The 24,467-nt window shown below is 45.0% G+C and overlaps 1 protein-coding gene across 1 annotated transcript in view; it reads left to right on the top strand.

Moving 5' to 3' along the window:
• The window catches only part of FBXL3 (F-box and leucine rich repeat protein 3), a 70,760-nt gene extending 52,894 nt beyond the window's left edge, over positions 1-17,866 (top strand). Inside the window, exons 2-5 of the mRNA XM_063952966.1 lie at positions 5,867-6,233; positions 14,139-14,261; positions 16,207-16,378; positions 16,741-17,866. Of these exons, the coding sequence (XP_063809036.1) occupies positions 5,868-6,233; positions 14,139-14,261; positions 16,207-16,378; positions 16,741-17,384 (1,305 nt within the window). The 5' untranslated portion in view covers position 5,867 and the 3' untranslated portion in view covers positions 17,385-17,866. The remainder of the gene's footprint in view (positions 1-5,866; positions 6,234-14,138; positions 14,262-16,206; positions 16,379-16,740) is intronic.
• Positions 17,867-24,467: the final 6,601 nt, after the last annotated feature.

Raw genomic sequence — 24,467 nt, 5'->3', positions numbered from 1 at the left:
GGGACCTGCTCCAACAAGGACCCTGTCTGTTCCAAGACTTACCGCGGCTGCGTTTGACGGCATGGCGGTTGAACGCCGGATCCTGAAGGAAAAAAGGCATTCCGGATGAAGTCATCCCTATCCTGATCAAAGCCAGGAAGAATGTAACCGCAAAACATTATCACCGCATTTGGCGAAAATATGTTGCGTGGTGCGAGGCCAGTAAGGCCCGACGGAGGAAATTCAACTGGGTCGATTCCTACATTTCCTGCAAACAGGAGTGTCTATGGGCCTGAAATTGGGGTCCATTAAGGTTCAAATTTCGGCCCTGTCAATTTTCTTCCAAAAAGAACTAGCTTCAGTCCCTGAAGTTCAGACGTTTGTAAAAGGGGTACTGCATATACAGCCTCCTTTTGTGCCTCCAGTGGCACTTTGGGATCTCAATGTAGTTTTTTGGGTTCCAAAAGTCACATTGGTTTGAACCACTTAAATCTGTGGAGTTAAAATATCTCACATGGAAAGTGGTCATGCTGTTGGCCCTGGCCTGGGCCAGGCGCGTGTCAGAATTGGCGGCTTTATCCTGTAAAAGCCCTTATCTGATTTTCCATTCGGACAGGGCGGAATTGAGGACTCGTCCTCAGTTTCTCCCTAAGGTGGTTTCAGCGTTTCACCTGAACCAACCTATTGTGGTGCCTGCGGCTACTAGGGACTTGGAGGACTCCAAGTTGCTAGACGTTGTCAGGGCCCTGAAAATATATGTTTCCAGGACGGCTGGAGTCAGAAAATCTGACTCGCTGTTTATCCTGTATGCACCCAACAAGCTGGGTGCTCCTGCTTCTAAGCAGACTATTGCTCGTTGGATTTGTAGTACAATTCAGCTTGCACATTCTGTGGCAGGCCTGCCACAGCCAAAAATCTGTAAATGCCCACTCCACAAGGAAGGTGGGCTCATCTTGGGCGGCTGCCCGAGGGGTCTCGGCTTTACAACTTTGCCGAGCAGCTACTTGGTCAGGAGCAAATACGTTTGTAAAATTCTACAAAATTGATACCCTGGCTGAGGAGGACCTGGAGTTCTCTCAATTGGTGCTGCAGAGTCATCCGCACTCTCCCGCCCGTTTGGGAGCTTTGGTATAATCCCCATGGTCCTTACGGAGTCCCCAGCATCCACTTAGGACGTTAGAGAAAATAAGAATTTACTTACCGATAATTCTATTTCTCGTAGTCCGTAGTGGATGCTGGGCGCCCATCCCAAGTGCGGATTGTCTGCAATACTGGTACATAGTTATTGTTACCAAAAAAATCGGGTTATTGCTGTAGTGAGCCATCTTTTCTAGAGGCTCCTCTGTTATCATGCTGTTAACTGGGTTCAGATCACAAGTTGTACAGTGTGATTGGTGTGGCTGGTATGAGTCTTACCCGGGATTCAAAATCCTTCCTTATTGTGGACGCTCGTCCGGGCACAGTATCCTAACTGAGGCTGGGAGGAGGGTCATAGGGGGAGGAGCCAGTGCACACCAGATAGTCCTAAAGCTTTCTTTAGATGTGCCCAGTCTCCTGCGGAGCCGCTATTCCCCATGGTCCTTACGGAGTCCCCAGCATCCACTACGGACTACGAGAAATAGAATTATCGGTAAGTAAATTCTTATTTTTAAAACTCTTTTTGTTTTGCCCACGTATTTTTTACCGCAACCACATATCAGCATATAAACCACAAATGTGGTATTACAATTAATAAATTGCTTTATCTGATATTCCCTTTTCCCCCACTATCTAAAAATGTTTGTTTACCTGTTAACCCATGTGTACACATTTTACAATTGCCGCAATTATAAAAACCAATAGTTTTCTTCAAAAAAGGTACTACATGGAGTGCCAATTTCCTTAATTAAAGGGAGTTCACTCGGAGCAAGATGATTTTTCAGAGTTTTAGCTCTTCTGAACACTAGACTAGGTTTCTCTGTTATTACATTTCCCAACACTGAATCCATTTTTAATATATGCCAGTGTCTTTCCAAGCTTTTACGAATGTCATTCACCTTTGCATTATACTGCGTAACAAACGGACACTCCAGTTTTGTTTTTCCTTTCATGGGTTCCATATTTTTATCTTTATATTGGATTAACTGTTTCGTATTTAATGATCTAATATATACACGTACGTACGTACGTACGTACGTACGTACGTACGTACGTACGTACATACACTGCTCAAAAAAATAAAGGGAACACTTAAACAACACAATGTAACTCCAAGTCAATCACACTTCTGTGAAATCAAACTGTCCACTTAGGAAGCAACACTGATTGACAATCAATTTCACATGCTGTTGTGCAAATTGAAGAGACAACAGGTGGAAATTATAGGCAATTAGCAAGACACCCCCAATAAAGGAGTTGTTCTGAAGGTGGTGACCACAGACCACTTCTCAGCTCCTATGCTTTCTGGCTGATGTTTTGGTCACTTTTGAAAGCTGGCGGTGCTTTCACTCTAGTGGTAGCATGAGACGGAGTCTACAACCCACACAAGTGGCTCAGGTAGTGCAGCTCATCCAGGATGGCACATCAATGCGAGCTGTGGCAAGAAGGTTTGCTGTGTCTGTCAGCGTAGTGTCCAGAGCATGGAGGCGCTACCAGGAGACAGGCCAGTACATCAGGAGACGTGGAGGAGCCGTAGGAGGGCAACAACCCAGCAGCAGGACCGCTACCTCTGCCTTTGTGCAAGGAGGAACAGGAGGAGCACTGCCAGAGCCCTGCAAAATGACCTCCAGCAAGCCACAAATGTGCATGTGTCTACTCAAACAATCAGAAACAGACTCCATGAGGGTGGTATGAGGGCCCAACTTCCACAGGTGGGGGTTGTGCTTACAGCCCAACACCGTGCAGGACGTTTGGCATATGCCAGAGAACACCCAGATTGGCAAATTCACCACTGGCGCCCTGTGCTCTGCACAGATGAAAGCAGGTTCTCACTGAGCACATGTGACAGACGTGACAGAGTCTGGAAACGCCAAGGAGAACGTTCTGCTGCCTGCAACATCCTCCAGCATGACCGGTTTGGCAGTGGGTCAGTAATGGTGTGGGGTGGCATTTCTTTGGTGGGCCGCACAGCCCTCCATGTGCTCGCCAGAGGTAGCCTGACTGCCATTAGGTACCGAGATGAGATCCTCAGACCCCTTGTGAGACCATATGCTGGTGCGGTTGGCCCTGGGTTCCTCCTAATGCAAGACAATGCTAGAACTCATGTGGCTGGAGTGTGTCAGCAGTTCCTGCAAGACGAAGGCATTGATGCTATGGACTGGCCCGCCCGTTCCCCAAACCTGAATCCAATTGAGCACATCTGGGACATCATGTCTCGCTCCATCCACCAACGCCACGTTGCACCACAGACTGTCCAGGAGTTGGCGGATGCTTTAGTCCAGGTCTGGGAGGAGATCCCTCAGGAGATCATCCGCCACCTCATCAGGAGCATGCCCAGGCATTGTAGGGAGGTCATACAGGCACGTGGAGGCCACCACACACACTACTGAGCCTCATTTTGACTTGTTTTAAGGACATTACATCAAAGTTGGATCAGCCTGTAGTGCGTTTTTCCACTTTCATTTTGAGTGTGACTCCAAATCCATACCTCCATGGGCTAATAAATTTGATTTCCATTGATAATTTTTGTGTGATTTTGTGGTCAGCACATTCAACTATGTAAAGAACAAAGTATTTAATATGAATATTTCATTCAGATCTAGGATGTTATTTTAGTGTTCCCTTTATTTTTTTGAGCAGTGTGTGATATATATATAACATTTTTTTTTTCTTCATAATTTTTTTAAAGTAGATACTTGTTAATTATAAGGGCACCACTTTAGCTCATCAACACTCTGGCACAAATCCTAGCGCAGCACAAACAGCATCGTGGCAGGGCACATATGTCGGAGAATGCCTAATCTCAAACCTAAACACCCTGTTTAAAGCGCGAGTACGGACATTCTCCGTCAAAGCAGCACGCTGAATTGATAAGCGTAGGGACCGCCTTCCCAGCGCTATTCAATTAGCGTTCAATTGAATCAACCCCAAAGTGAGTGTACCTTAAGTTAAAGATTTGGGTTGGTGCTGAGTCATTAATTGCTAAATTCTCACTGAATATTGACGGCGCCTAGCTTGTTTTCTTAATACATTTTGTGCCAATCCTTTTATGTAGTTGTTTATTTGTTTTTTTTTTATGTTAAAAGCTACTGATGAATTAACTTTTGGGAGCTTGAGTTCTTTTGTGGATATGTGTGTGTGGTGGGGGGGGGGCTTTTTATTTGTTTTGGTGCCAGCCTCCACGTTTGTACAGTTGATGTAAGGGCTATATATAAATAAAAGCATAAGAAAAACTAATAATAGACATTCATTAACATGGATGTGTAGTGCAGGGACGTGCGGTGAGGTAAATGGCTGAGGAGGCACTGGCTAGTACCAGAGCCAGATTTACACACGCTATGGGGTAAATTTACTAAGATTCGTGTTTTCCCGTTTGAGGTCAAAGTTCAATCACGAATGACATCGAAAGTGTAAATATGCAACTTTTTGAATTGATTACGACTAATTTACTAAGCTGCCGTATTCTGCATTTTCGGGTTTTCCGATGTCGATGTCATTCGTTTTTTTTGGCAGTGTTTTACGTGAGTGACTTGTAAAACACTGCCGACTTTAATACAATGAATCTCGGCCGGATCTGAGAGATCCGTGCTGGGCTTTATTGTGCACCTTGTTAAAAATAAAAAATATGTTTAAATGTTAAAAAAAAATTGCGTGGGGTCCCCCCTCCTAAGGCAAACCAGCCTCGGGCTCTTTGAGCCGATCCTGGTTGCAGAAATATGGGGAAAAAATGGACAGGGGTTCCCCCATATTTAAACAACCAGCATCGGGCTCTGCGCCTGGTCCTGGTTCCAAAAATACGGGTAACAAAAAGAGTAGGGGTCCCCCGTATTTTAGAAACCAGCATCGGGCTCCACTAGCTGGACAGATAATGCCACAGCCGGGGGTCACTTTTATACAGTGCCTTGCGGCCGTGGCATCAAATATCCAACTAGTCGCCCCCATCCAATGGGCTGCGGATGGGAGGCTGATAGCCTTTGTTGAAAGTGAATGATATTGTTTTTAGTAGCAGTACTACAAGGCCCAGCAAGCCTCCCCCGCAAGCTGGTACTTGGAGAACCACAAGTACCAGCATGCGGCGGAAAAATGGGCCCGCTGGTACCTGTAGTACTACTACTAAAAAAATACCCCAATAAAGACAACTCACACACACACACCTTGAAAGTATAACTTTAATACATCCATCCACACCTCCATATACACATACTTACCTTATGTTCACACGCAGGTCGGTCCTCTTCTCCAGTAGAATCCATGGTGTACCTGTAGAAAAAATTATACTCACATAATCCAGTGTCTTAGGCTCCTCGGTAAATCCTTTTGTAATCCACGTACTTGTAAAAATAAAAAAACGGATACCCGACCTCGCACTGAAAGGGGCCCCATGTTTTCACATGGGTCCCCTTTCCCCGAATGCCTGGAACCCCCTCTGACTGATATCTAAGTGGGTTTCTTCAGCCAATCACACTTATTTAATTGTACAATAGTTCACAAGCTTGTATCTTTCTACTGCCAACACAACAATTGAGGCGCGGTGGTGTGACAGTCTGCTGTTTCCTAAAGAGGGATTGCCAGAAACCCTCACGAACGTAATAAACAAACAAAGAACTATTTAAATCCAATACCCTAACCCCTAAACCAAGCCCATGACCCTAATACACTAACCTTAAAGGGCAGACTAGATGGTCCGTGTGGTTCTTATCTGCCATCAAATTCTATGTAAATATGTGTAACTTGTGTCATTTACTTACAGGATGAAAAGAGGAAGAATGGACTGTCACACCAGCATAAGTGCGTCAGTCGGAGAGATGGAGGAATTGTCAAAGAAAGCAAGAAATTTAGGGGATGAATCTGCGACGATATCCAAGGTTCATGACTGGGGAAATCTACTTCCTGACATATTACTACAGATTTTTCAGTATTTGCCTCTTCTGGATCGTGCACATGCCTCACAAGTGTGCAGAAACTGGAATCATGTTTTTCACATGCCTGACCTGTGGAGATGCTTTGAATTTGAATTAAATCAACCAGCAACATCTTACCTGAAGGCCACACATCCTGACCTGATCAAACAGATTATTAAGAGGCACTCAAATCACCTACAGTATGTCAGCTTTAAGGTATGTTGTCGCATTGTCATTATCAGAACGTTCATATATTACTGAAGTGAGCAGTAGAATTAGAATGTTTCTTTTGACATTGTATTTTCATTTCACATTTTGAAACCTGTTGTTTGTATGAGGCAATGCACATTTGTAGCAATAGTTTTGCTTTTTAACGGTTATTATTTCTGAATGACAAACAGGTTGTATGTATGAGTTTAATTTTGTACATAGGTGATTTTGACACTATAATCCGGCATCATTGTGACAGGTGCCTCACAGTAGTACGAAGTTGTACTGAAGAACCTGCACCTTCTCTAATGTGATCTGTGACTTATTGCTGATCTCCTTATATCTCAGCCCTTTCCACAACTCTCTGAAAATTGTAATGTGGTCCGGTCACAAACACAAAGTACCCCTGGCCATTAAGGGGTTAGTGTTTTACCTTGGTGAAATTCATTTTTACACTATCCTGTTAGCCATGGTAAAACATTGTGTCTGTTTTCACCGTTTTTTTCCGATGTTTCACCAATATTTTTTTTACAGGCGATCCCATTAGACCGTCCATAAAAAAAAAAATGCTCCTGAAAACACACAAGTTAAGTGAGACCTGTGTGGTTTCGTGAGAAACAGCCCTGTTTTCGCTTGAAAATTAAGCTGTTTCCGGGGCTTTGGTTTTGCCCTCCTGAGGCAGGTGAAACGAAATCCCAGATACTCTGCTGCTAATAGGACAGCCCCCGACGAGACCTTTAGCCGCGGTCATTTACCACGGATTATAGGATACCGCCCAATTATTCTTATTTGTTTTTTTATATAATTCCCTGTAAGTTTTGAGTAATTGAGTTAAGATATTTTCTAGTATTTCATTTGCATTACTTATCCCAGTATTCAGTGTAACATGATAGATCCTTTTTTTATTTTATTTATGAAATTGCTTTCTTTTATCTGTGTCATTTTACTTTCACCATCCTTTTTCTTTTCTTATTCAGAACTTACTCCTACACCTTCAAGTACACACTTGACCCTATGTAATATTCAGCTGCCCATCAATCTAAAAGATAGGTTTTCTTAAGTAAGACCCCTCTGTGTCCATTACAGCTGATCACCCCAGTATGAGCATATAGGGGCCCAAGATGTTCAAAGTAAGTATACATTCTGTTCAGGGCAATTCAATATAAAGGAATGTTTTAGCTCTGTTCCAATGAGTTGTTGTGTCAAACTGTCCACGTGGCACATAACTATTACTTATTGGCCTACTAAGAAAATCCAGCACAGGGCAAGTCCACCCCCCATGCCGGGTCCTGCCAAATCTCCAACCTCCGCAAACATGCGAGTGCATCACACTACGATGCAGCCTAGCTTTTGAGGCAGACGGCAACCCTCCATCTTTTGGGTCGCAAACGGTACAGACACACTTGAGTTGGTCGGACTGCCGCCCCCAACGCTGTGCAACGTCCCCTTCCGTCACATCTCGCTGTGTGCACACGCGCCATGTGGCTTTTGCGCATGTACACACTGCGGCGGGATTCAGCATGCAAACGTTTTCGGACCTGGGTTCCATGCTGAATTAGGCCCTTAATACCAACCGATTTGGTTTGGGAAGAACTGGATGGAAGTGTTGAAGGTAAAGCAATCTACAGATGTGTCCTCCATACACTGTTACTACAGTCGCGCAAAACACCCCTTCCCAGCGTGACAGGTCCCGTGCAACTCTGCTTGCATTTTATTTTTTGCTTAACTTTGCGTTTTAGCGGGTTGCAATGCAACAAAACTGCTTCACAAGTCTGCACTGATTAATTTCACATATGCCACATGTATGTCTGCCTTTGACGTAGTCTGAATCTGTATACGAAGTGCTCGGATGTAGTGACTGCAGCTTTTTTTTTAATGCCAAGTGTCGTTATGCTTCATATACAGATTCAGACGATTGTGACGGAGACATAAATTCTGGTGAAAAAGACACTACACCACTCAGCATGACTCACTCGCGACTCATAGCGTGTTGAGGCTACACGTATGAGGACACATCTGTACGAGTGAAACATCACCTGAAATGAACAACTTTGTGTCTGAAAAGCATCAGATATGACCAAAGAAAAAGACCTTTATAGAATAAGTAACTTTCATGATAGTTCTCAAATTTTAAAATACTCCAAGATGAATTTTTTTTTTTTTAAATTTCTACTCATTTTCTAAATGCATAGTATTATTGTCTTGGCAATCAGAAAAATCACATTATGTACGTCAAGTTGGTACATATCTTCAGCACTGCCATCACCACAAGGGGAAATTCTACTAATGTACAGTATATACACCATCTTCCCTCTGTTTCTCTATCGTCCTAGTGGATGCTGGGGTTCCTGAAAGGACCATGGGGAATAGCGGCTCCGCAGGAGACAGGGCACAAAAGTAAAGCTTTCCGATCAGGTGGTGTGCACTGGCTCCTCCCCCTATGACCCTCCTCCAAGCCAGTTAGATTTTTGTGCCCGGCCGAGAAGGGTGCAATCTAGGTGGCTCTCCTAAAGAGCTGCTTAGAAAAGTTTAGCTTAGGTTTTTTATTTTACAGTGAGTCCTGCTGGCAACAGGATCACTGCAACGAGGGACTTAGGGGAGAAGAAGTGAACTCACCTGCGTGCAGGATGGATTGGCTTCTTGGCTACTGGACATCAGCTCCAGAGGGACGATCACAGGTACAGCCTGGATGGTCACCGGAGCCTTGCCGCCGGCCCCCTTGCAGATGCTGAAGTAAGAAGAGGTCCAGAATCGGCGGCAGAAGACTCCTCAGTCTTCTAAAGGTAGCGCACAGCACTGCAGCTGTGCGCCATTTTCCTCTCAGCACACTTCACACGGCAGTCACTGAGGGTGCAGGGCGCTGGGAGGGGGGCGCCCTGGGAGGCAAATGAATACCTATTTTGGCTAAAAATACCTCACATATAGCCTCCGGAGGCTATATGGAGATATTTAACCCCTGCCAGAATCCGTTAAGAGCGGGAGACGAGGCCGCCGAAAAAGGGGCGGGGCCTATCTCCTCAGCACACAGCGCCATTTTCCCTCACAGAAAGGCTGGAGGGAAGGCTCCCAGGCTCTCCCCTGCACTGCACTACAGAAACAGGGTTAAAACAGAGAGGGGGGGCACTAATTTGGCGTTAGAAATATATAAAAAAGATGCTATAAGGGAAAACACTTATATAAGGTTGTCCCTATATAATTATAGCGTTTTTGGTGTGTGCTGGTAAACTCTCCCTCTGTCTCTCCAAAGGGCTAGTGGGTCCTGTCCTCTATCAGAGCATTCCCTGTGTGTGTGCTGTGTGTCGGTACGTGTGTGTCGACATGTATGAGGACGATGTTGGTGAGGAGGCGGAGCAATTGCCTGTAATGGTGATGTCACTCTCTAGGGAGTCGACACCGGAATGGATGGCTTATTTAGGGAATTACGTGATAATGTCAACACGCTGCAAGGTCGGTTGACGACATGAGACGGCCGACAAACAATTAGTACCGGTCCAGACGTCTCAAAAACACCGTCAGGGGTTTTAAAACGCCCGTTTACTTTAGTCGGTCGACACAGACACAGACAGGGACACTGAATCCAGTGTCGACGGTGAATAAACAAACGTATTCCTTATTAGGGCCACACGTTAAAGGCAATGAAGGAGGTGTTACATATTTCTGATACTACAAGTACCACAAAAGAGGGTATTATGTGGGATGTGAAAAAACTACCGTAGTTTTTCCTGAATCAGATAAATTAAATAAAGTGTGTGATGATGCGTGGGTTCCCCCCGATAGAAAATTATGGGCGGTATACCCTTTCCCGCCAGAAGTTAGGGCGCGTTGGGAAACACCCCTTAGGGTGGATAAGGCGCTCACACGCTTATCAAAACAAGTGGCGGTACCGTCTATAGATAGGGCCGCCATCAAGGACCAGCTGACAGGAGGCTGGAAAATATCATAAAAAGTATATACACACATACTGGTGTTATACTGCGACCAGCGATCGCCTCAGCCTGGATGTGCAGAGCTGGGGTGGCTTGGTCGGATTCCCTGACTAAAAATATTGATACCCTTGACAGGGACAGTATTTTATTGACTATAGAGCATTTAAAGGATGCATTTCTATATATGCGAGATGCACAGAGGGATATTTGCACTCTGGCATCAAGAGTAAATGCGATGTCCATATCTGCCAGAAGATGTTATGGACACGACAGTGGTCAGGTGATGCAGATTCCAAACGGCACAAAGGTGTATTGCCGTATAAAGGAAGAGGAGTTATTTGGGGTCGGTCCATCGGACCTGGTGGCCACGGCAACTGCTGGAAAATCCGCCGTTTTTACCCTAAGTCACATCTCTGCAGAAAAAGACACCGTCTTTTCAGCCTCAGTCCTTTCGTCCCTATAAGATCATATCTGCCCAGGGATAGAGGAAAGGGAAGAAGACTGCAGCAGGCAGCCCATTCCCAGGAACAGAAGCGTTCCACCGCTTCTGACAAGTTCTCAGCATGGCGCTGAGACCGTACAGGACCCCTGGATCCTACAAGTAGTATCCCAGGGGTACAGATTGGAATGTCGAGACGTTTCCCCTTCGCAGGCTCCTGAAGTCTGCTTTACCAAGGTCTCCCTCCGACAAGGAGGCAGTATGGGAAAAAATTCACAAGCTGTATTCCCAGCAGGTGATAATTAAATTACCCCTCCTACTACAAGAAAAGGGGTATTATTCCACACTATATTGTGGTACTGAAGCCAGAAGGCTAGGTGAGACTTATTCTAAAAATTTTTTTGAACACTTACAAAGGTTCAAATCAAGATGGAGTCACTCAGAGCAGTGATAACGAACCAGGAAGAAGGGGACTATATAGTGTCCCGGGACATCAGGGATGCTTACCTCTATGTCCCAAATTTGCCCTTCTCACTAAGGGTACCTCAGGTTCGTGGTGCAGAACTGTCACTATCAGTTTCAGACGCTGCCGTTTGGATTGTCCACGGCACCCCGGGTCTTTACCAAGGTAATGGCCGAAATGATGATTCTTCTTCGAAGAAAAGGCGTCTTAATTATCCCTTACTTGGACGATCTCCTGATAAGGGCATAGTCCAGGGAACAGTTGGAGGTCGGAGTAGCACTATCTCGGATACTGCTACAACAGCACGGGTGGATTCTAAATATTCCAAAATCGCAGCTGATCCCGACGACACGTCTGCTGTGCCTAGGGATGATTCTGGACACAGTCCAGAAAAAGGTGTTTCTCCCGGAAGAGAAAGCCAGGGAGTTATCCGAGCTAGTCAGGAACCTCCTAAAAACAGTGCATCATTGCACAAGGGTCCTGGTAAAAATGGTGGCTTCCTACGAAGCAATTCCATTCGGCAGATTTCACGCAAGAACTTTTCAGTGGGATCTGCTGGACAAATGGTCCGGATCGCATCTTCAGATGCATCAGCGGATAACCCTATATCCAAGGACAAGGGTGTCTCTCCTGTGGTGGTTATAGAGTGCTCATCTTCTAGAGGGCCGCAGATTCGGCATTCAGGATTGGATGCTGGTGACCACGGAGCCCAGCCCGAGAGGCTGGGGAGCAGTCACACAAGGAAAAAATCTCCAGGGAGTGTGATCAAGTCTGGAGACTTTTCTCCACATAAATATACTGGAGCTAAGGGTAAATTTATAATGCTCTAAGCTTAGCAAGACCTCTGCTTCAAGGTCAGCCGGTATTGATCCAGTGGGAAAAACATCACGGCAGTCGCCCACGTAAACAGACAGGGCGACACAAGAAGCAGGAGGGCAATGGCAAAAACTGCAAGGACTTTTCGCTGGGCGGAAAATCATGTGATAGCACTGTCAGCAGTGTTTCATCCCGGGAATGGAAACTGGGAAGCAGACTTCCTCAGCAGGCACGACCTCCACCCGGGAGAGTGGAAACTTCATCGGGAAGTTTTTTTCCACATGATTGTAAACCGTTGGGAAATACCAAAGGTGGACATGATGGCGTCCCGTCTGAACAAAAAACGGGACAGGTATTGCGCCAGGTCAAGAGACCCTCAGGCAATAGCTGTGGACGTTCTGGTAACACCGTGGGTGTACCAGTCGGTGTATGTGTTCCCTCCTCTGCTTCTCATACCTAAGGTGCTGAGAATTATAAGACGTAGAGGAGTAAGAACTATACTCATGGCTCCGGATTGGCCAAGAAGGACTTGGTACCCGGAACTTCAAGAGATGCTTACAGAGGTCTTATGGCCTCTGCCGCTAAGAAGGGACTTGCTTCAGCAAGTACCATGTCTGTTCCAAGACTTACCGCAGCTGCGTTTGTCGGCATGGCGGTGGAAAGCCGGATCCTAAGGGAAAAAGGCATTCCGGAAGAGGTCATTCCTACCCTGGTCAAAGCCAGAAAGGAGGTGACCGCACAACATTATCACCACATGTGGCGAAAATATGTTGCGTGGTGTGAGGCCAGGAAGGCCCCACAAAGAAATTTCAACTCGGTCGTTTCCTGCATTTCCTGCAAACAGGAGTGTCTATGGGCCTCAAATTGGGGTCCATTAAGGTTCAAATTTCGGCCCTGTCGATTTTCTTCCAGAAAGAATTGGCTTCAGTTCCTGAAGTCCAGAAGTTTGTCAAGGGAGTATTGCATATACAACCCCCTTTTGTGCCTCCAGTGGCACTGTGGGATCTCAACGTAGTTCTGGGATTCCTCAAATCACATTGGTTTAAAACCAGTCAAATCTGTGGATTTGAAGCATCTCACATGAAAAGTGACCATGCTCTTGGCCCTGGCCTGGACCAGGCGAGTGTCAAATTGGTGGTTTTTTCTCAAAAAAGCCCATATCTGTTTGTCCATTCGGACAGGGCAGAGCTGCGGACTCGTCCCCAGTTCTCTCCCTAAGGTGGTGTCAGTGTTTCACCTGAACCAGCTTATTGTGGTGCCTTGCACCTACTAGGGACTTGGAGGACTCCAAGTTGCTAGATGTTGTCAGGGCCCTGAAAATATGTTCCAGGACGGCTGGAGTCAGGAAAACTGACTTGCTGTTATCCTGTATGCACCCAACAAACTGGGTGCTCTTGCTTCTAAGCAGACTATTGCTAGTTGGATGTGTAATACAATTCAGCTTGCACATTCTGTGGCAGGCCTGCCACAGCCAAAATATGTAATTGCCCATTCCACAAGGAAGGTGGGCTCATCTTGGGCGGCTGCCCGAGGGGTCTCGGCTTTACAACTTTGCCGAGCAGCTACTTGGTCAGGGGCAAACACGTTTGCTAATTTCTACAAATTTGATACCCTGGCTAAGGAGGACCTGGAGTTCTCTCATTCGGTGCTGCAGAGTCATCCGCACTCTCCCGCCCGTTTGGGAGCTTTGGTATAATCCCCATGGTCCTTTCAGGAACCCCAGCATCCACTAGGACGATAGAAAAAATAAGAATTTACTTACCGATAATTCTATTTCTCGGAGTCCGTAGTGGATGCTGGGCGCCCATCCCAAGTGCGGATTATCTGCAATACTTGTACATAGTTACAAAAATCGGGTTATTGCTGTAGTGAGCCATCTTTTCAGAGGCTCCGCTGTTATCATACTGTTAACTGGGTTCAGATCACAGGTTGTACAGTGTGATTGGTGTGGCTGGTATGAGTCTTACCCGGGATTCAAAATTCCTCCCTTATTGTGTACGCTCGTCCGGGCACAGTACCTAACTGGCTTGGAGGAGGGTCATAGGGGGAGGAGCCAGTGCACACCACCTGATCGGAAAGCTTTACTTTTGTGCCCTGTCTCCTGCGGAGCCGCTATTCCCCATGGTCCTTTCAGGAACCCCAGCATCCACTACGGACTCCGAGAAATAGAATTATCGGTAAGTAAATTCTTATTTTTACATGTATGTAAATGTGTAGTCTTGATAGAAATATTAGGTGATTAATTACTACTTTATTTTTATTTTCAGGTTGATAGCAGTAAGGAGTCGGCAGAAGCTGCTTGCAATATCCTATCACAGCTGGTTAATTGCTCTTTGAAAACACTTGGACTTATTTCAACTGCTCGACCAAGTTTTATGGATTTACCAAAGGTACAGGTTATGTTTGATATACATGTCAATTTCACCTTTTCTAAAGGAATTACAATAATTGTCTTTATACAGTATATACAGTCATGTATTAAAAAGTAGAAATCAGATCATTAACCACTTAACTGGCATGGTCGCATTAGATGCGACCACACCAGACTGGGCTTTCCCTGACATGGTCGCATCTGATGCGACCAGTCAGAAATGCCCACTGTGCTGCTGTGGGAAGAGATTCTTCCCACAACCGGCAATGTAAGAGGGACCTCCCGGCCCCTATGGAGCTTATGGCTCCTTCTCTATTGTGTCCCGATCACTGTGGTAACAGTGATCGGGAAGCCCGGCATCACCCCCTCCCACCCAGCGGCTACTGAGACTGAGCAGCAGCCGCCGGGATGTCAGCGCCGCTCCCCCCTCTATGTGCCTGGCGGTTGCAGAGTACAGCAGCTGCAGGGATGTCAGCACCGCTCCCCCGTATATGTGCCCGGCGGTTGCAGAGTTTAGCAGCCGCCGGGATGTCAGAGCTGTTGCCCCTGCAGTGGAGCATGTTCCCAGCAGCAGCTGCTCTCTGCATAATGGGGGGAATCCTTGATAAGCCGCCGCGGCTTACCAAAGATTCTGTTTCACATGCCTCAAGCAGGCGAAGCAAAATCCGAGATAAGTGCCAGCTTTTCGGGGCTGTGGCAGTGAAAACACACAGGTTTTACAAAACCTGTGTGTTCTTGCCTGAAGAAGTATTATTTTTTTTTTTTTTTTATGGGAGATCTAATTAAATACCCCATGAAAAAAAAATCTGTGAAACATTGGGAAAAACTCCAGTACTTCGTTCCTGGTATTTCATCATAGGTAATTGGATACCCCCTCAGTCAGTAAAATGACTAAAGGCTAAAAACAAACATACACAATGAGCAATGGTGACAACCGTAAAGGAATATTATAATTACTAATATTGTCAGTAACATAATCACTTGCAATTGTATTCCTATGAGAAACTGAATCTGATAAATTTGTATTGTCTAATGGATATTTTGGATCTTTTTTTTTTTTTGGTTATAACATCAAGTGATATGTAGTGGATAGGTAGATATAAACACCAAGTCGATGTTTTGCTCTGATACTTCTGGGCCGCCCACAGTGTTATATAGTTGTTTAGTTACAAGTAATTGCTAGTGTAATAATTAGTATATAATTGTTGTTGTAATAGTCATCTACCAATCCCATTCAGCTGCTGGAGCACCCATGTACTGTAAACGGAGATCTTGGTAGCAGCTTTGGCTATTAGCATCTGTATACTCACAGGGGGATATCCTATTAGCAGCGGTACTTTACCGCTATTAATAGGTTCTCCGGGGGCTATCCTATGATAGCCCCGACACCAGCACTTATTGGGCAAAGCATAATCCCCGATAAGGAGCTGCGATAACACATGGAATCGGAAACTTATCCCTGATTTAATGTGTTTCATGCAATCGCGGGCCCATTATTGGCAGTTAAAAACTGCCTCTAATTAGATACCGCGATAATGACCATCAGTCATAAATCGTGATATCCGTCCGTTTTTATCGGCTGAAAATGCATCTGTGTCCATTTGAAATGAAGCCGCAGCTTTAATTACCGCGTTCGAGATGCTGGAGTGTGGACTAAATCCAGAGCCGCTCCAGATAGTCTCCTGTTCCTGTAAAACTGCTTCTGGGAACGACCTGAAATGGAAACCGTATAATACAACCAAATACTGTAGTTCACATGCACAAAAAGTCTTCAATAATTTTAATACTCATATCTGATTTTATATAATTGAAGGAAAATAATTGTTAATAGACCACTATTTATATAAAAAAAAATATTTTGTGGTGATCATCTCTCACTTAGGCATTGTGAACAGGCATGAGTTACATCACAGTAATGTTATTTTGCAGAAATAATAATTGCTTGCTTTGTTTCTGTTTTGTAGTCGCACTTCATATCTGCACTTACTGTTGTGTTTGTCAATTCAAAATCACTCTCCTCACTTAAAATTGACGATACACCGGTTGATGATCCATCTTTAAAAGTACTGGTGGCGAACAACAGCGACTCATTGAAACTTCTGAAAATGAGCAGTTGCCCGCATGTTTCTCCTGAAGGTAATGGCATGTATTTTGATCTGTTTAAAGTAAAATTTGTAGGCCATTAGCCTAAATTTATTATGCTGTGCTTCTAATGAACTTTAGCAGTTTTATTTTTGTGCGGAATATAGTTTCTTATTTTAAGAACAGCTGAATATAGTTATAGAATGTTGTGCATGTAAGCTACATTGGAAAACATCTTGAGCACAAATGGTATGAGATAACCTTCTTTAGAAGTCGCATTGAATTTTTGTTGTTTTTTTAATTGTCATACTGACCAGTATTTACTCAGACCTTAGGTTAGTGAAATGAAAAAGAATATTAATGCTGAAATGTAACCTCTTTAGTCAATGACTGAACTATTTCAAATCCAATTTCAGGAATTTTGTGTGTAGCAGATCAGTGTCACGGTCTGCGGGAGCTGGCGCTGAACTATTACTTGCTGAGCGATGAGCTTCTACTGGCACTGTCTTCAGAAAAACATGTCCGTCTGGAACACCTGCGAATTGATGTTGTAAGCGAGAACCCAGGACAAACTCCATTTCACACCATTCAGAAAAGCAGCTGGGATGCTTTAATAAAACACTCTCCCAAGGTGAATTTGGTCATGTACTTTTTCCTCTACGAAGAGGAGTTTGATCCATTTTTCCGTTATGAAACCCCAGTCACACACCTATACTTTGGGAGATCTGTAAGCAAGGAAGTGCTTGGTCGTGTTGGCATGACCTGTCCTCGGCTAGTGGAACTGGTCGTGTGCGCTAATGGACTTCGGCCTCTTGATGAGGAACTGATTCGTATTGCAGAGCGTTGCAAAAGTCTGACAGCCATTGGACTTGGGGAGTGTGAAGTCTCTTGCTCTGCTTTTGTAGAGTTTGTAAAGATGTGTGGTGGCCGCTTGTCCCAGCTTTCTATAATGGAAGAAGTATTAATTCCGGATCAGAAGTATAATCTGGAGCAAATTCATTGGGAAGTTTCAAAGCATCTTGGCAGAGTCTGGTTTCCAGACATGATGCCTACTTGGTAACGATCTGAAACCGGTTTAATTCCAGTGGATATATGGAATAGCACCTTAAATCTTCAGTATATTGCATGGCGAGCTGATAAACTAATCTGCAGATTTATTTTTCTTTCTTCCTCATTTTCGCTTTATTTAAAATATATGGAGAGGTAATTTTATTCCAATTTGAAACCACCATTTGAAAAAATGTAGGGCCCATAACACTGCTTTCTGTTTTATGTAAAGTCTATAGATTGGATTAAAATATATTTGTAAGGAAGCTAGGCTAAAAGTATGTTGTCTGCTCAAAATACTTAGGATTCATTTTGAAGCATTCCGTATAACGCAAAGCATAATATACGTTTTCATAGCCTGAAATGGTACGCAATTTAGTTTGCACAGTTCTGCTACTATGTGTATTTTGCCAAAAGCAAATACCAGTTTTGTACTTACATAATGCAGCTATCATTTTATTTACCCAATAAACAGGCCCTGCCCACTTGTGTCAACGTGATCATTTTTTAAAACGTCTACGTCTGGAGCCAGTACTGTACCATCGGTGGCAGCCCGCAATGTCAACATTTACAAACTTTCCCAACATGTGTTTCCCTATATGATGTTTTGTTGAGCAATATTCATTGCGCTTACATTACAATGTTACAATGCTTTGAAGATAACATTCTCCTTATTGTAGGAGGAGGCACACTGATTTACTAGATTGCCTATGGGGGTAATTCAGAGTTGATCACAGATGTGCTAAATTTAGCACATCTACGATCATTTACTCTGACATGTCATTTACTCTGACACTGCGGCTATGCTTTTGTACCTGGCGAGTAGCTCCCCTACCTGCGCAGCTCCTCCGCTCTGGCAGGGAGCTACCCACCACGTCACACAGCCGCCGCCCCCACCCCCACCAACGGTCCGGACAAGCCTCCATTGTCCGGACCGTGCCCCGCCATCGGCGTTCTAACGCTGTTGGCACACCCCGCAACCGCCTCTGCCTGTTAATCGGGCAGAGGCGATCGCAGCCAGTGAGATGCTGATAGTATGGTGGGCAATATCTGGATCGGCCGGATCCCGGGATTTAGGGCCAAAAACGTCTGGGATTGGAAGGTCCAATCCCGGGGATTGAGGAATCAGCATTGAGCGTCCACAGGACGCTCAGACACTGCCCGGCTTCCTTCTTCCGGCTCCCCGAGGTCATGCTGCGCTGCCACCACTGGGGAAGAGAGAGAGGCTGTGAAGTTTCCCACATACCCGCCCATGGTATCCGGTTAGTTATGTGTGTGGGGCTGGGGGGTGGCCACATAGTTAAAAGCCAATCCCGGGGATTGGCCATTTTTCAATCCAGATACCCAGGATTGAAAAAATGGCCCAGGATTGGCTTCCCTAGCTGATAGCATCTCGCTGGCCTCCCTGGGTGCGCACGCACAGTGCGGACACTGCGCGTTCGCATTCCACAAAGTAATTCAGGTAATGATCGCTGCAGCAATCCAGTCTGAATTACCCCCTATATCCGGAAGTGTTACGTTTTCTTTATATGGACATTATATACTGTAAGCATCTTGTTACCTGATACAGATGCTGCAAATATCTCTACATGTCACCTGATACAGATGCTGCAAATATCTCTACATGTCAAGACAAAATGACTGTCTTCAAATATTCCCTAAAGTAGATAATGTCACCAGTTGTGGGCAGAACAATGTAGCGTTCAGCAGCCAGACAATCAACGCTAGAATCCAGCAGGTAAGATTAATTAAGGAGGTAGAGGGTATGGACATCTACATTTAATGGCTGACTTAAATTAGATGCCAGTAGTTCTTTTTCCAATATATGGGAAATATGGCTCCTGAGATTTATCCTGCCCTGACTTACACGCTGTTTAGGATCTGAGTGCACATTATCTACAGATCTATGCTTATTGTGCAGTTTCCCATTTAAAGTCCACTGATAAATACTACTATAAATATCCACTACTGGTTTAATTTTATTCCTTCAGGCCCAGTATACTTACAAAAGTAAGATTCATTTTACAGTAGATGAGCTATTTGCACTGTAGGGTACAATAATGTATACTGTATCTGGCCTGTATGAAGCTTGCGGCAGCTTTCTGGTTTTTACTACAATACACAGGACATTTAGAAAGTGGGGAGTGAGAGACGTAAGTACCATAGAGTGTGGTGTCTGCAAGCTAAGTAATACAAAGGTTGTTCATATATCCCTAAATGGTGAAACTCTTGAATTGTAACTCAGAATCTGATAGTAGTATAGTTAACAACAACATTTGAACATTCATCTTACAAGCAGAGATATTATCATAAATGTATCCGTCTTGGCTTATGTCATATGTACTGTAACAATGTTAATGAAAACATTGGGGTGTTCACTATTTGAAAACTAGCTTTAACTTGAGTTTTTAAAAGTCTTAAGTGCCTGTACAGTCTCAATGAGATGGAAGTGTAGCTGTATTTACCAGTTCACACACCATACTGTCCTGCCAGCGGGTGTGCCTATTACATTATTCTTTAAACCACTGATACTGTGAGAAATGCCATCTTTAAAAGAATAGGGAACTGTAATCCATAGAAGACTGTGGGGTATATTCAATTGAAGTCAGATCGGATCCGACCAGGGCTATTCAATGCCATCTCAATTCGACTTTAAATAAAGTCGAATTGAGATGCGGGAGCTGAGACGGGGGAGAGCAGCGCTACAGCAGCGTAGCCGAAGGATGTGTCACAGGCGCCGCTCACGGCAGCATCCACCCGGCTCAAGCAAGCGAGGTCTCGCTTGCTGGAGCCGGGTGGACGCTGCTGTGAGCGGCGGCTGTGACACATCCTCCAGCTATGCTGCTATAGCCGCTGCTCTCCCCCGTCTGCCCGTGGCTCTCCCCGTCTCCTCCTCTCCCCCGTCTCTGCTCCCGCATCTCAATTCGACTTTAAAAAAAGTTGGGGTTAGACTGAATAGGTCGGAACCCCTTCTGACCTAAAAAAGTTGAAAACGGACGTCTTTTTGACAGACGGCAGCTTTCGACTTCAATTGAATATACCCCAGTGACACTTACAGGGTATCCTATTAATGGGCTTTTATGGCGATTTTTGCCCGATGGTCATTATCAGGCTATCCAATTATAGTCATTTTTTTTTTTTTTTTTTCAGTGCAAAAAGTTACCTGTTTTCACACATAAACATATAGGATCCATGAAAAGCCGCAGACCTTTGTGTTTTTCCACAGCTGCGATCATGGAAAACATAGTTGCTTATCGGTGATTTGATAGGTGACTGCATCAGGGCTAATAGGATAATCCCAATTAGCCCCAGTAAATTACCGCGACTAATTGGATACCGCCCTGAGTTGGAATTGATCCATGTTTTAACCATACCAGACATTAAAATGTATTATTTTCTCTATGTGGAAGAAGATAAATATACATTTTAAGAAATAGAACAATGTATTGGGCAGTGTGTGTATAACTTAAAGCTCTAGCACTTTGTTTCATTGCATTTACTACTGTTGTACAGATTTATTTTGTTATTCTTTTGTCATTTAGCTTGCCATGATTTATAGGTTGTCTGGCAAATATTGCTCTACCATTAAACTGTGTCCTTACAGAGCTATTTGATATATTTTGTACTAAAGTATGTCAATCAGTAAGTTTGCTTTCATTTGTATAAAAGTGAGCCACTAAAAAGTTAATTTGAGTTTGTCTGTTTTTATTTTTTTTGTTACATTTTATGGTTTTTATGCATTTAATATAAGTGGATCTGTAATTTCCTTTATTAACACTGCTTGTAAGTTCAGATCAAAGCAAAGTTCAATAGAAGAGCAAAAAGTTCCCATTACAGTGGAGAAATTATAGAGGGGTATTTAGTTATGTGACCAAATTTTTCACCTGTTTTTCCTCACGTTCTAGAGAGGTGCATAGAAACATGAGTGAATGGTTCTTATCGTATTAAACTTAAATGTGCACATCCAGTTGTCGCTGAATTAAATTGCCACCATAGGTGGTCATTCCGAGTTGATCGCACGTAGCAACTTTTTGCTGCTCGTGCGATCAACTTGACGCCGCCTATGGGGGAGTGTATTGCAAAACAAGACCAGCTCTGCACCTACTTACCCAGTGCGACGGATCCAGCGATGAAGGTCCCGGCTGTGATGTCAGACATCCGCCCTCCAAACGCCTGGACACGCCTGCGTTCGCCTTGCCACGCTCGGGAAACTGTGAGTAGATGCCCCGAGCCTCCTTCCTGCTGTCAATCTTCTTGCGATCGGGCCTGCAAATGCTTTCTTCGGTCCTGGCATCGTTGCCCGGCGACTGCCGTCGATGGGCAACAATGCACGTGCACAATAAGGGCGCCGTGCAGAACTGCTGTGTGCGAACGGGTCAGAATGACCCCCATAGTCTTTACCGAATGTAGCTGAGGAAACTTGCATTGCATTCCTTTGCAGATGTGGAAGAAAAGGATGCCAAGAAACTCACACATCTAAAGATAATTTATTAATATGCATGCTTATTAATATACAATGTATGTAGCCATCACGGTGCATTGAACATATACAACCAAAACAACTATATAAAAAAAAAAACCATTCTGCTGTGCATGCAGCAAATTGAGTTGCACAATATTTTTAACTGAATAAAGATGGCCTGCACCAGTGGCGGAACTAGCGAGCGGTGGGCGCAGGTGTGACAAAATGCTTACATACATAGTGGCGTGGCTTTGTGGGGAAGGGGTGTGGCCACAAAATAATACCAATTCATAAAACGGTGCACAGTAGTCTCCATTATTCAAATTACGCCACACAGTAGCACCACTACACCAGGTAGAGACCCTTTTACACCTTCCGGCGGACAGATTCCTCTTTTCTCTAACGTCCTAGTGGATGCTGGGGACTCCGTAAGGACCATGGGGAATAGACGGGCTCTGCAGGAGACAGGGCACTTTAAGAAAGAAATTGGATACTGGTGTGCTCTGGCTCCTCCCTCTATGTCCCTCCTCCAGACCTCAGTTTGAATCTGTGTCCGGACGAGCTGGGTGCTGTTTAGTGAGCTCTCCTGAGCTTGCTAAAAGAAAGTATTTCTCTAACGTCCTAGTGGATGCTGGGGACTCCGTCAGGACCATGGGGAGTAGCGGCTCCGCAGGAGACAGGGCACAAAAGCAAGCTTTTAGGATCACATGGTGTGTACTTGCTCCTCCCCCTATGACCCTCCTCCAAGCCTCAGTTAGATTTTTGTGCCCGGCCGAGAAGGGTGCAATCTAGGTGGCTCTCTTAAAGAGTTACTTAGAAAAAGTTTTTAGGTTCTTTATTTTCAGTGAGTCCTGCTGGCAACAGGCTCACTGCATCGAGGGACTTAGGGGAGAGATTTTCAACTCACCTGCGTGCAGGATGGATTGGATTCTTAGGCTACTGGACATAGCTCCAGAGGGAGTCGGAACACAGGGCTCGCCCTGGGGTTCGTCCCGGAGCCGCGCCGCCGACCCCCCTTGCAGACGCTGAAGATGAAGAGGTCCGGAACCAGGCGGCAGAAGACTCTCAGTCTTCATCAGGTAGCGCACAGCACTGCAGCTGTGCGCCATTGTTGTCAGCACACTTCACACAGCGGTCACGGAGGGTGCAGGGCGCTGGGGGGGGCGCCCTGGGCAGCAATGTATAATACCTGTATGGCGAAAAATACATCACATATAGCCCTTGAGGCTATATGGATGTATTTAACCCCTGCCAGATATCTAAAACTCCGGAGAAGAAGCCCGCCGAAAAGGGGGCGGGGCCTATTCTCCTCAGCACACAGCGCCATTTTCCCTCACAGAAAGGCTGGTGGGAAGGCTCCCATGCTCTCCCCTGCACTGCACTACAGAAACAGGGTTAAAACAGAGAGGGGGGGCACTGATTTGGCGATATGTATATATATTAAAATGCTATAAGGGAGGAACACTTATATAAAGGTTGTCCCTGGATAATTATAGCGTTTTGGTGTGTGCTGGCAAACTCTCCCTCTGTCTCCCCAAAGGGCTAGTGGGTCCTGTCCTCTATCAGAGCATTCCCTATGTGTGTGCTGTATGTCGGTACGTGTGTGTCGACATGTATGAGGAAAATATTGGTGAGGAGGCGGAGCAAATTGCCTGTAATGGTGATGTCACTCTCTAGGGAGTCGACACCGGAATGGATGGCTTATTTATGGAAATTACGTGACAATGTCAACACGCTGCAAGCCGGTTGACGACATGAGAGGGCCGGCGAACAAATTAGTATCTGTCCAGGCGTCTCAAACACCGTCAGGGGCTGTAAAATGCCCATTTACCTCAGTCGGTCGACACAGACCCAGACACGGACACTGATTTCAGTGTCGACGGTGAAAAAACAAACGTATTTTCTTTTAGGGCCACACGTTAAGGGCAATGAAGGAGGTGTTACATATTTCTGATACTCCAAGTACCACAAAAAAGGGTATTATATGTGAGGTGAAAAAACTACCTGTAGTTTTTCCTGAATCAGATAAATGAAATGAAGTGTGTGATGATGCGTGGGTTTCCCCCGATAGAAAATTATTGGCGGTATACCCTTTCCCGCCAGAAGTTAAGGCGCGGTGGGAAACACCCCTCAGGGTGGATAAGGCGCTCACACGCTTATCAGAACAAGTGGCGGTACCATCTACGGATAGGGCCGTACTTAAGGAGCCAGCTGATAGGAGGCTGAAAAATATCCTAAAAAGTATACACACACATGCTGGTGTTATACTGCGACCAGCGATCGCCTCAGCCTGGATGTGCAGAGCTGAGGTGGCTTGGTCGGATTCCCTGACTAAAAATATTGATACCTTTGACAGGGACAGTATTTTATTGACTATAGAGCATTTAAAGGATGCATTTCTATATATGCGAGATGCGCAGAGGGATATTTGCACTCTGGCATCAAGAGTAAATGCGATGTCCTTATCTGCAAGAAGATGTTTATGGACACGACAGTGGTCAGGTGATGCAGATTCCAAACGGCACAAAGATGTATTGCCGTATAAAGGGGAGGAGTTATTTGGGGTCGGTCCATGGGACCTGGTGGCCAGGGCAACTGCTGGAAAATACACCGTTTTTTACCCTAAGTCACATC

This window comes from Pseudophryne corroboree, chromosome 2, assembly GCF_028390025.1.
Source record: "Pseudophryne corroboree isolate aPseCor3 chromosome 2, aPseCor3.hap2, whole genome shotgun sequence".
NCBI classification, from domain to species: domain Eukaryota; kingdom Metazoa; phylum Chordata; class Amphibia; order Anura; family Myobatrachidae; genus Pseudophryne; species Pseudophryne corroboree.
Note: the sequence above shows the minus strand (reverse complement) of the source record. Positions and strands in the feature narration are given on the sequence as shown.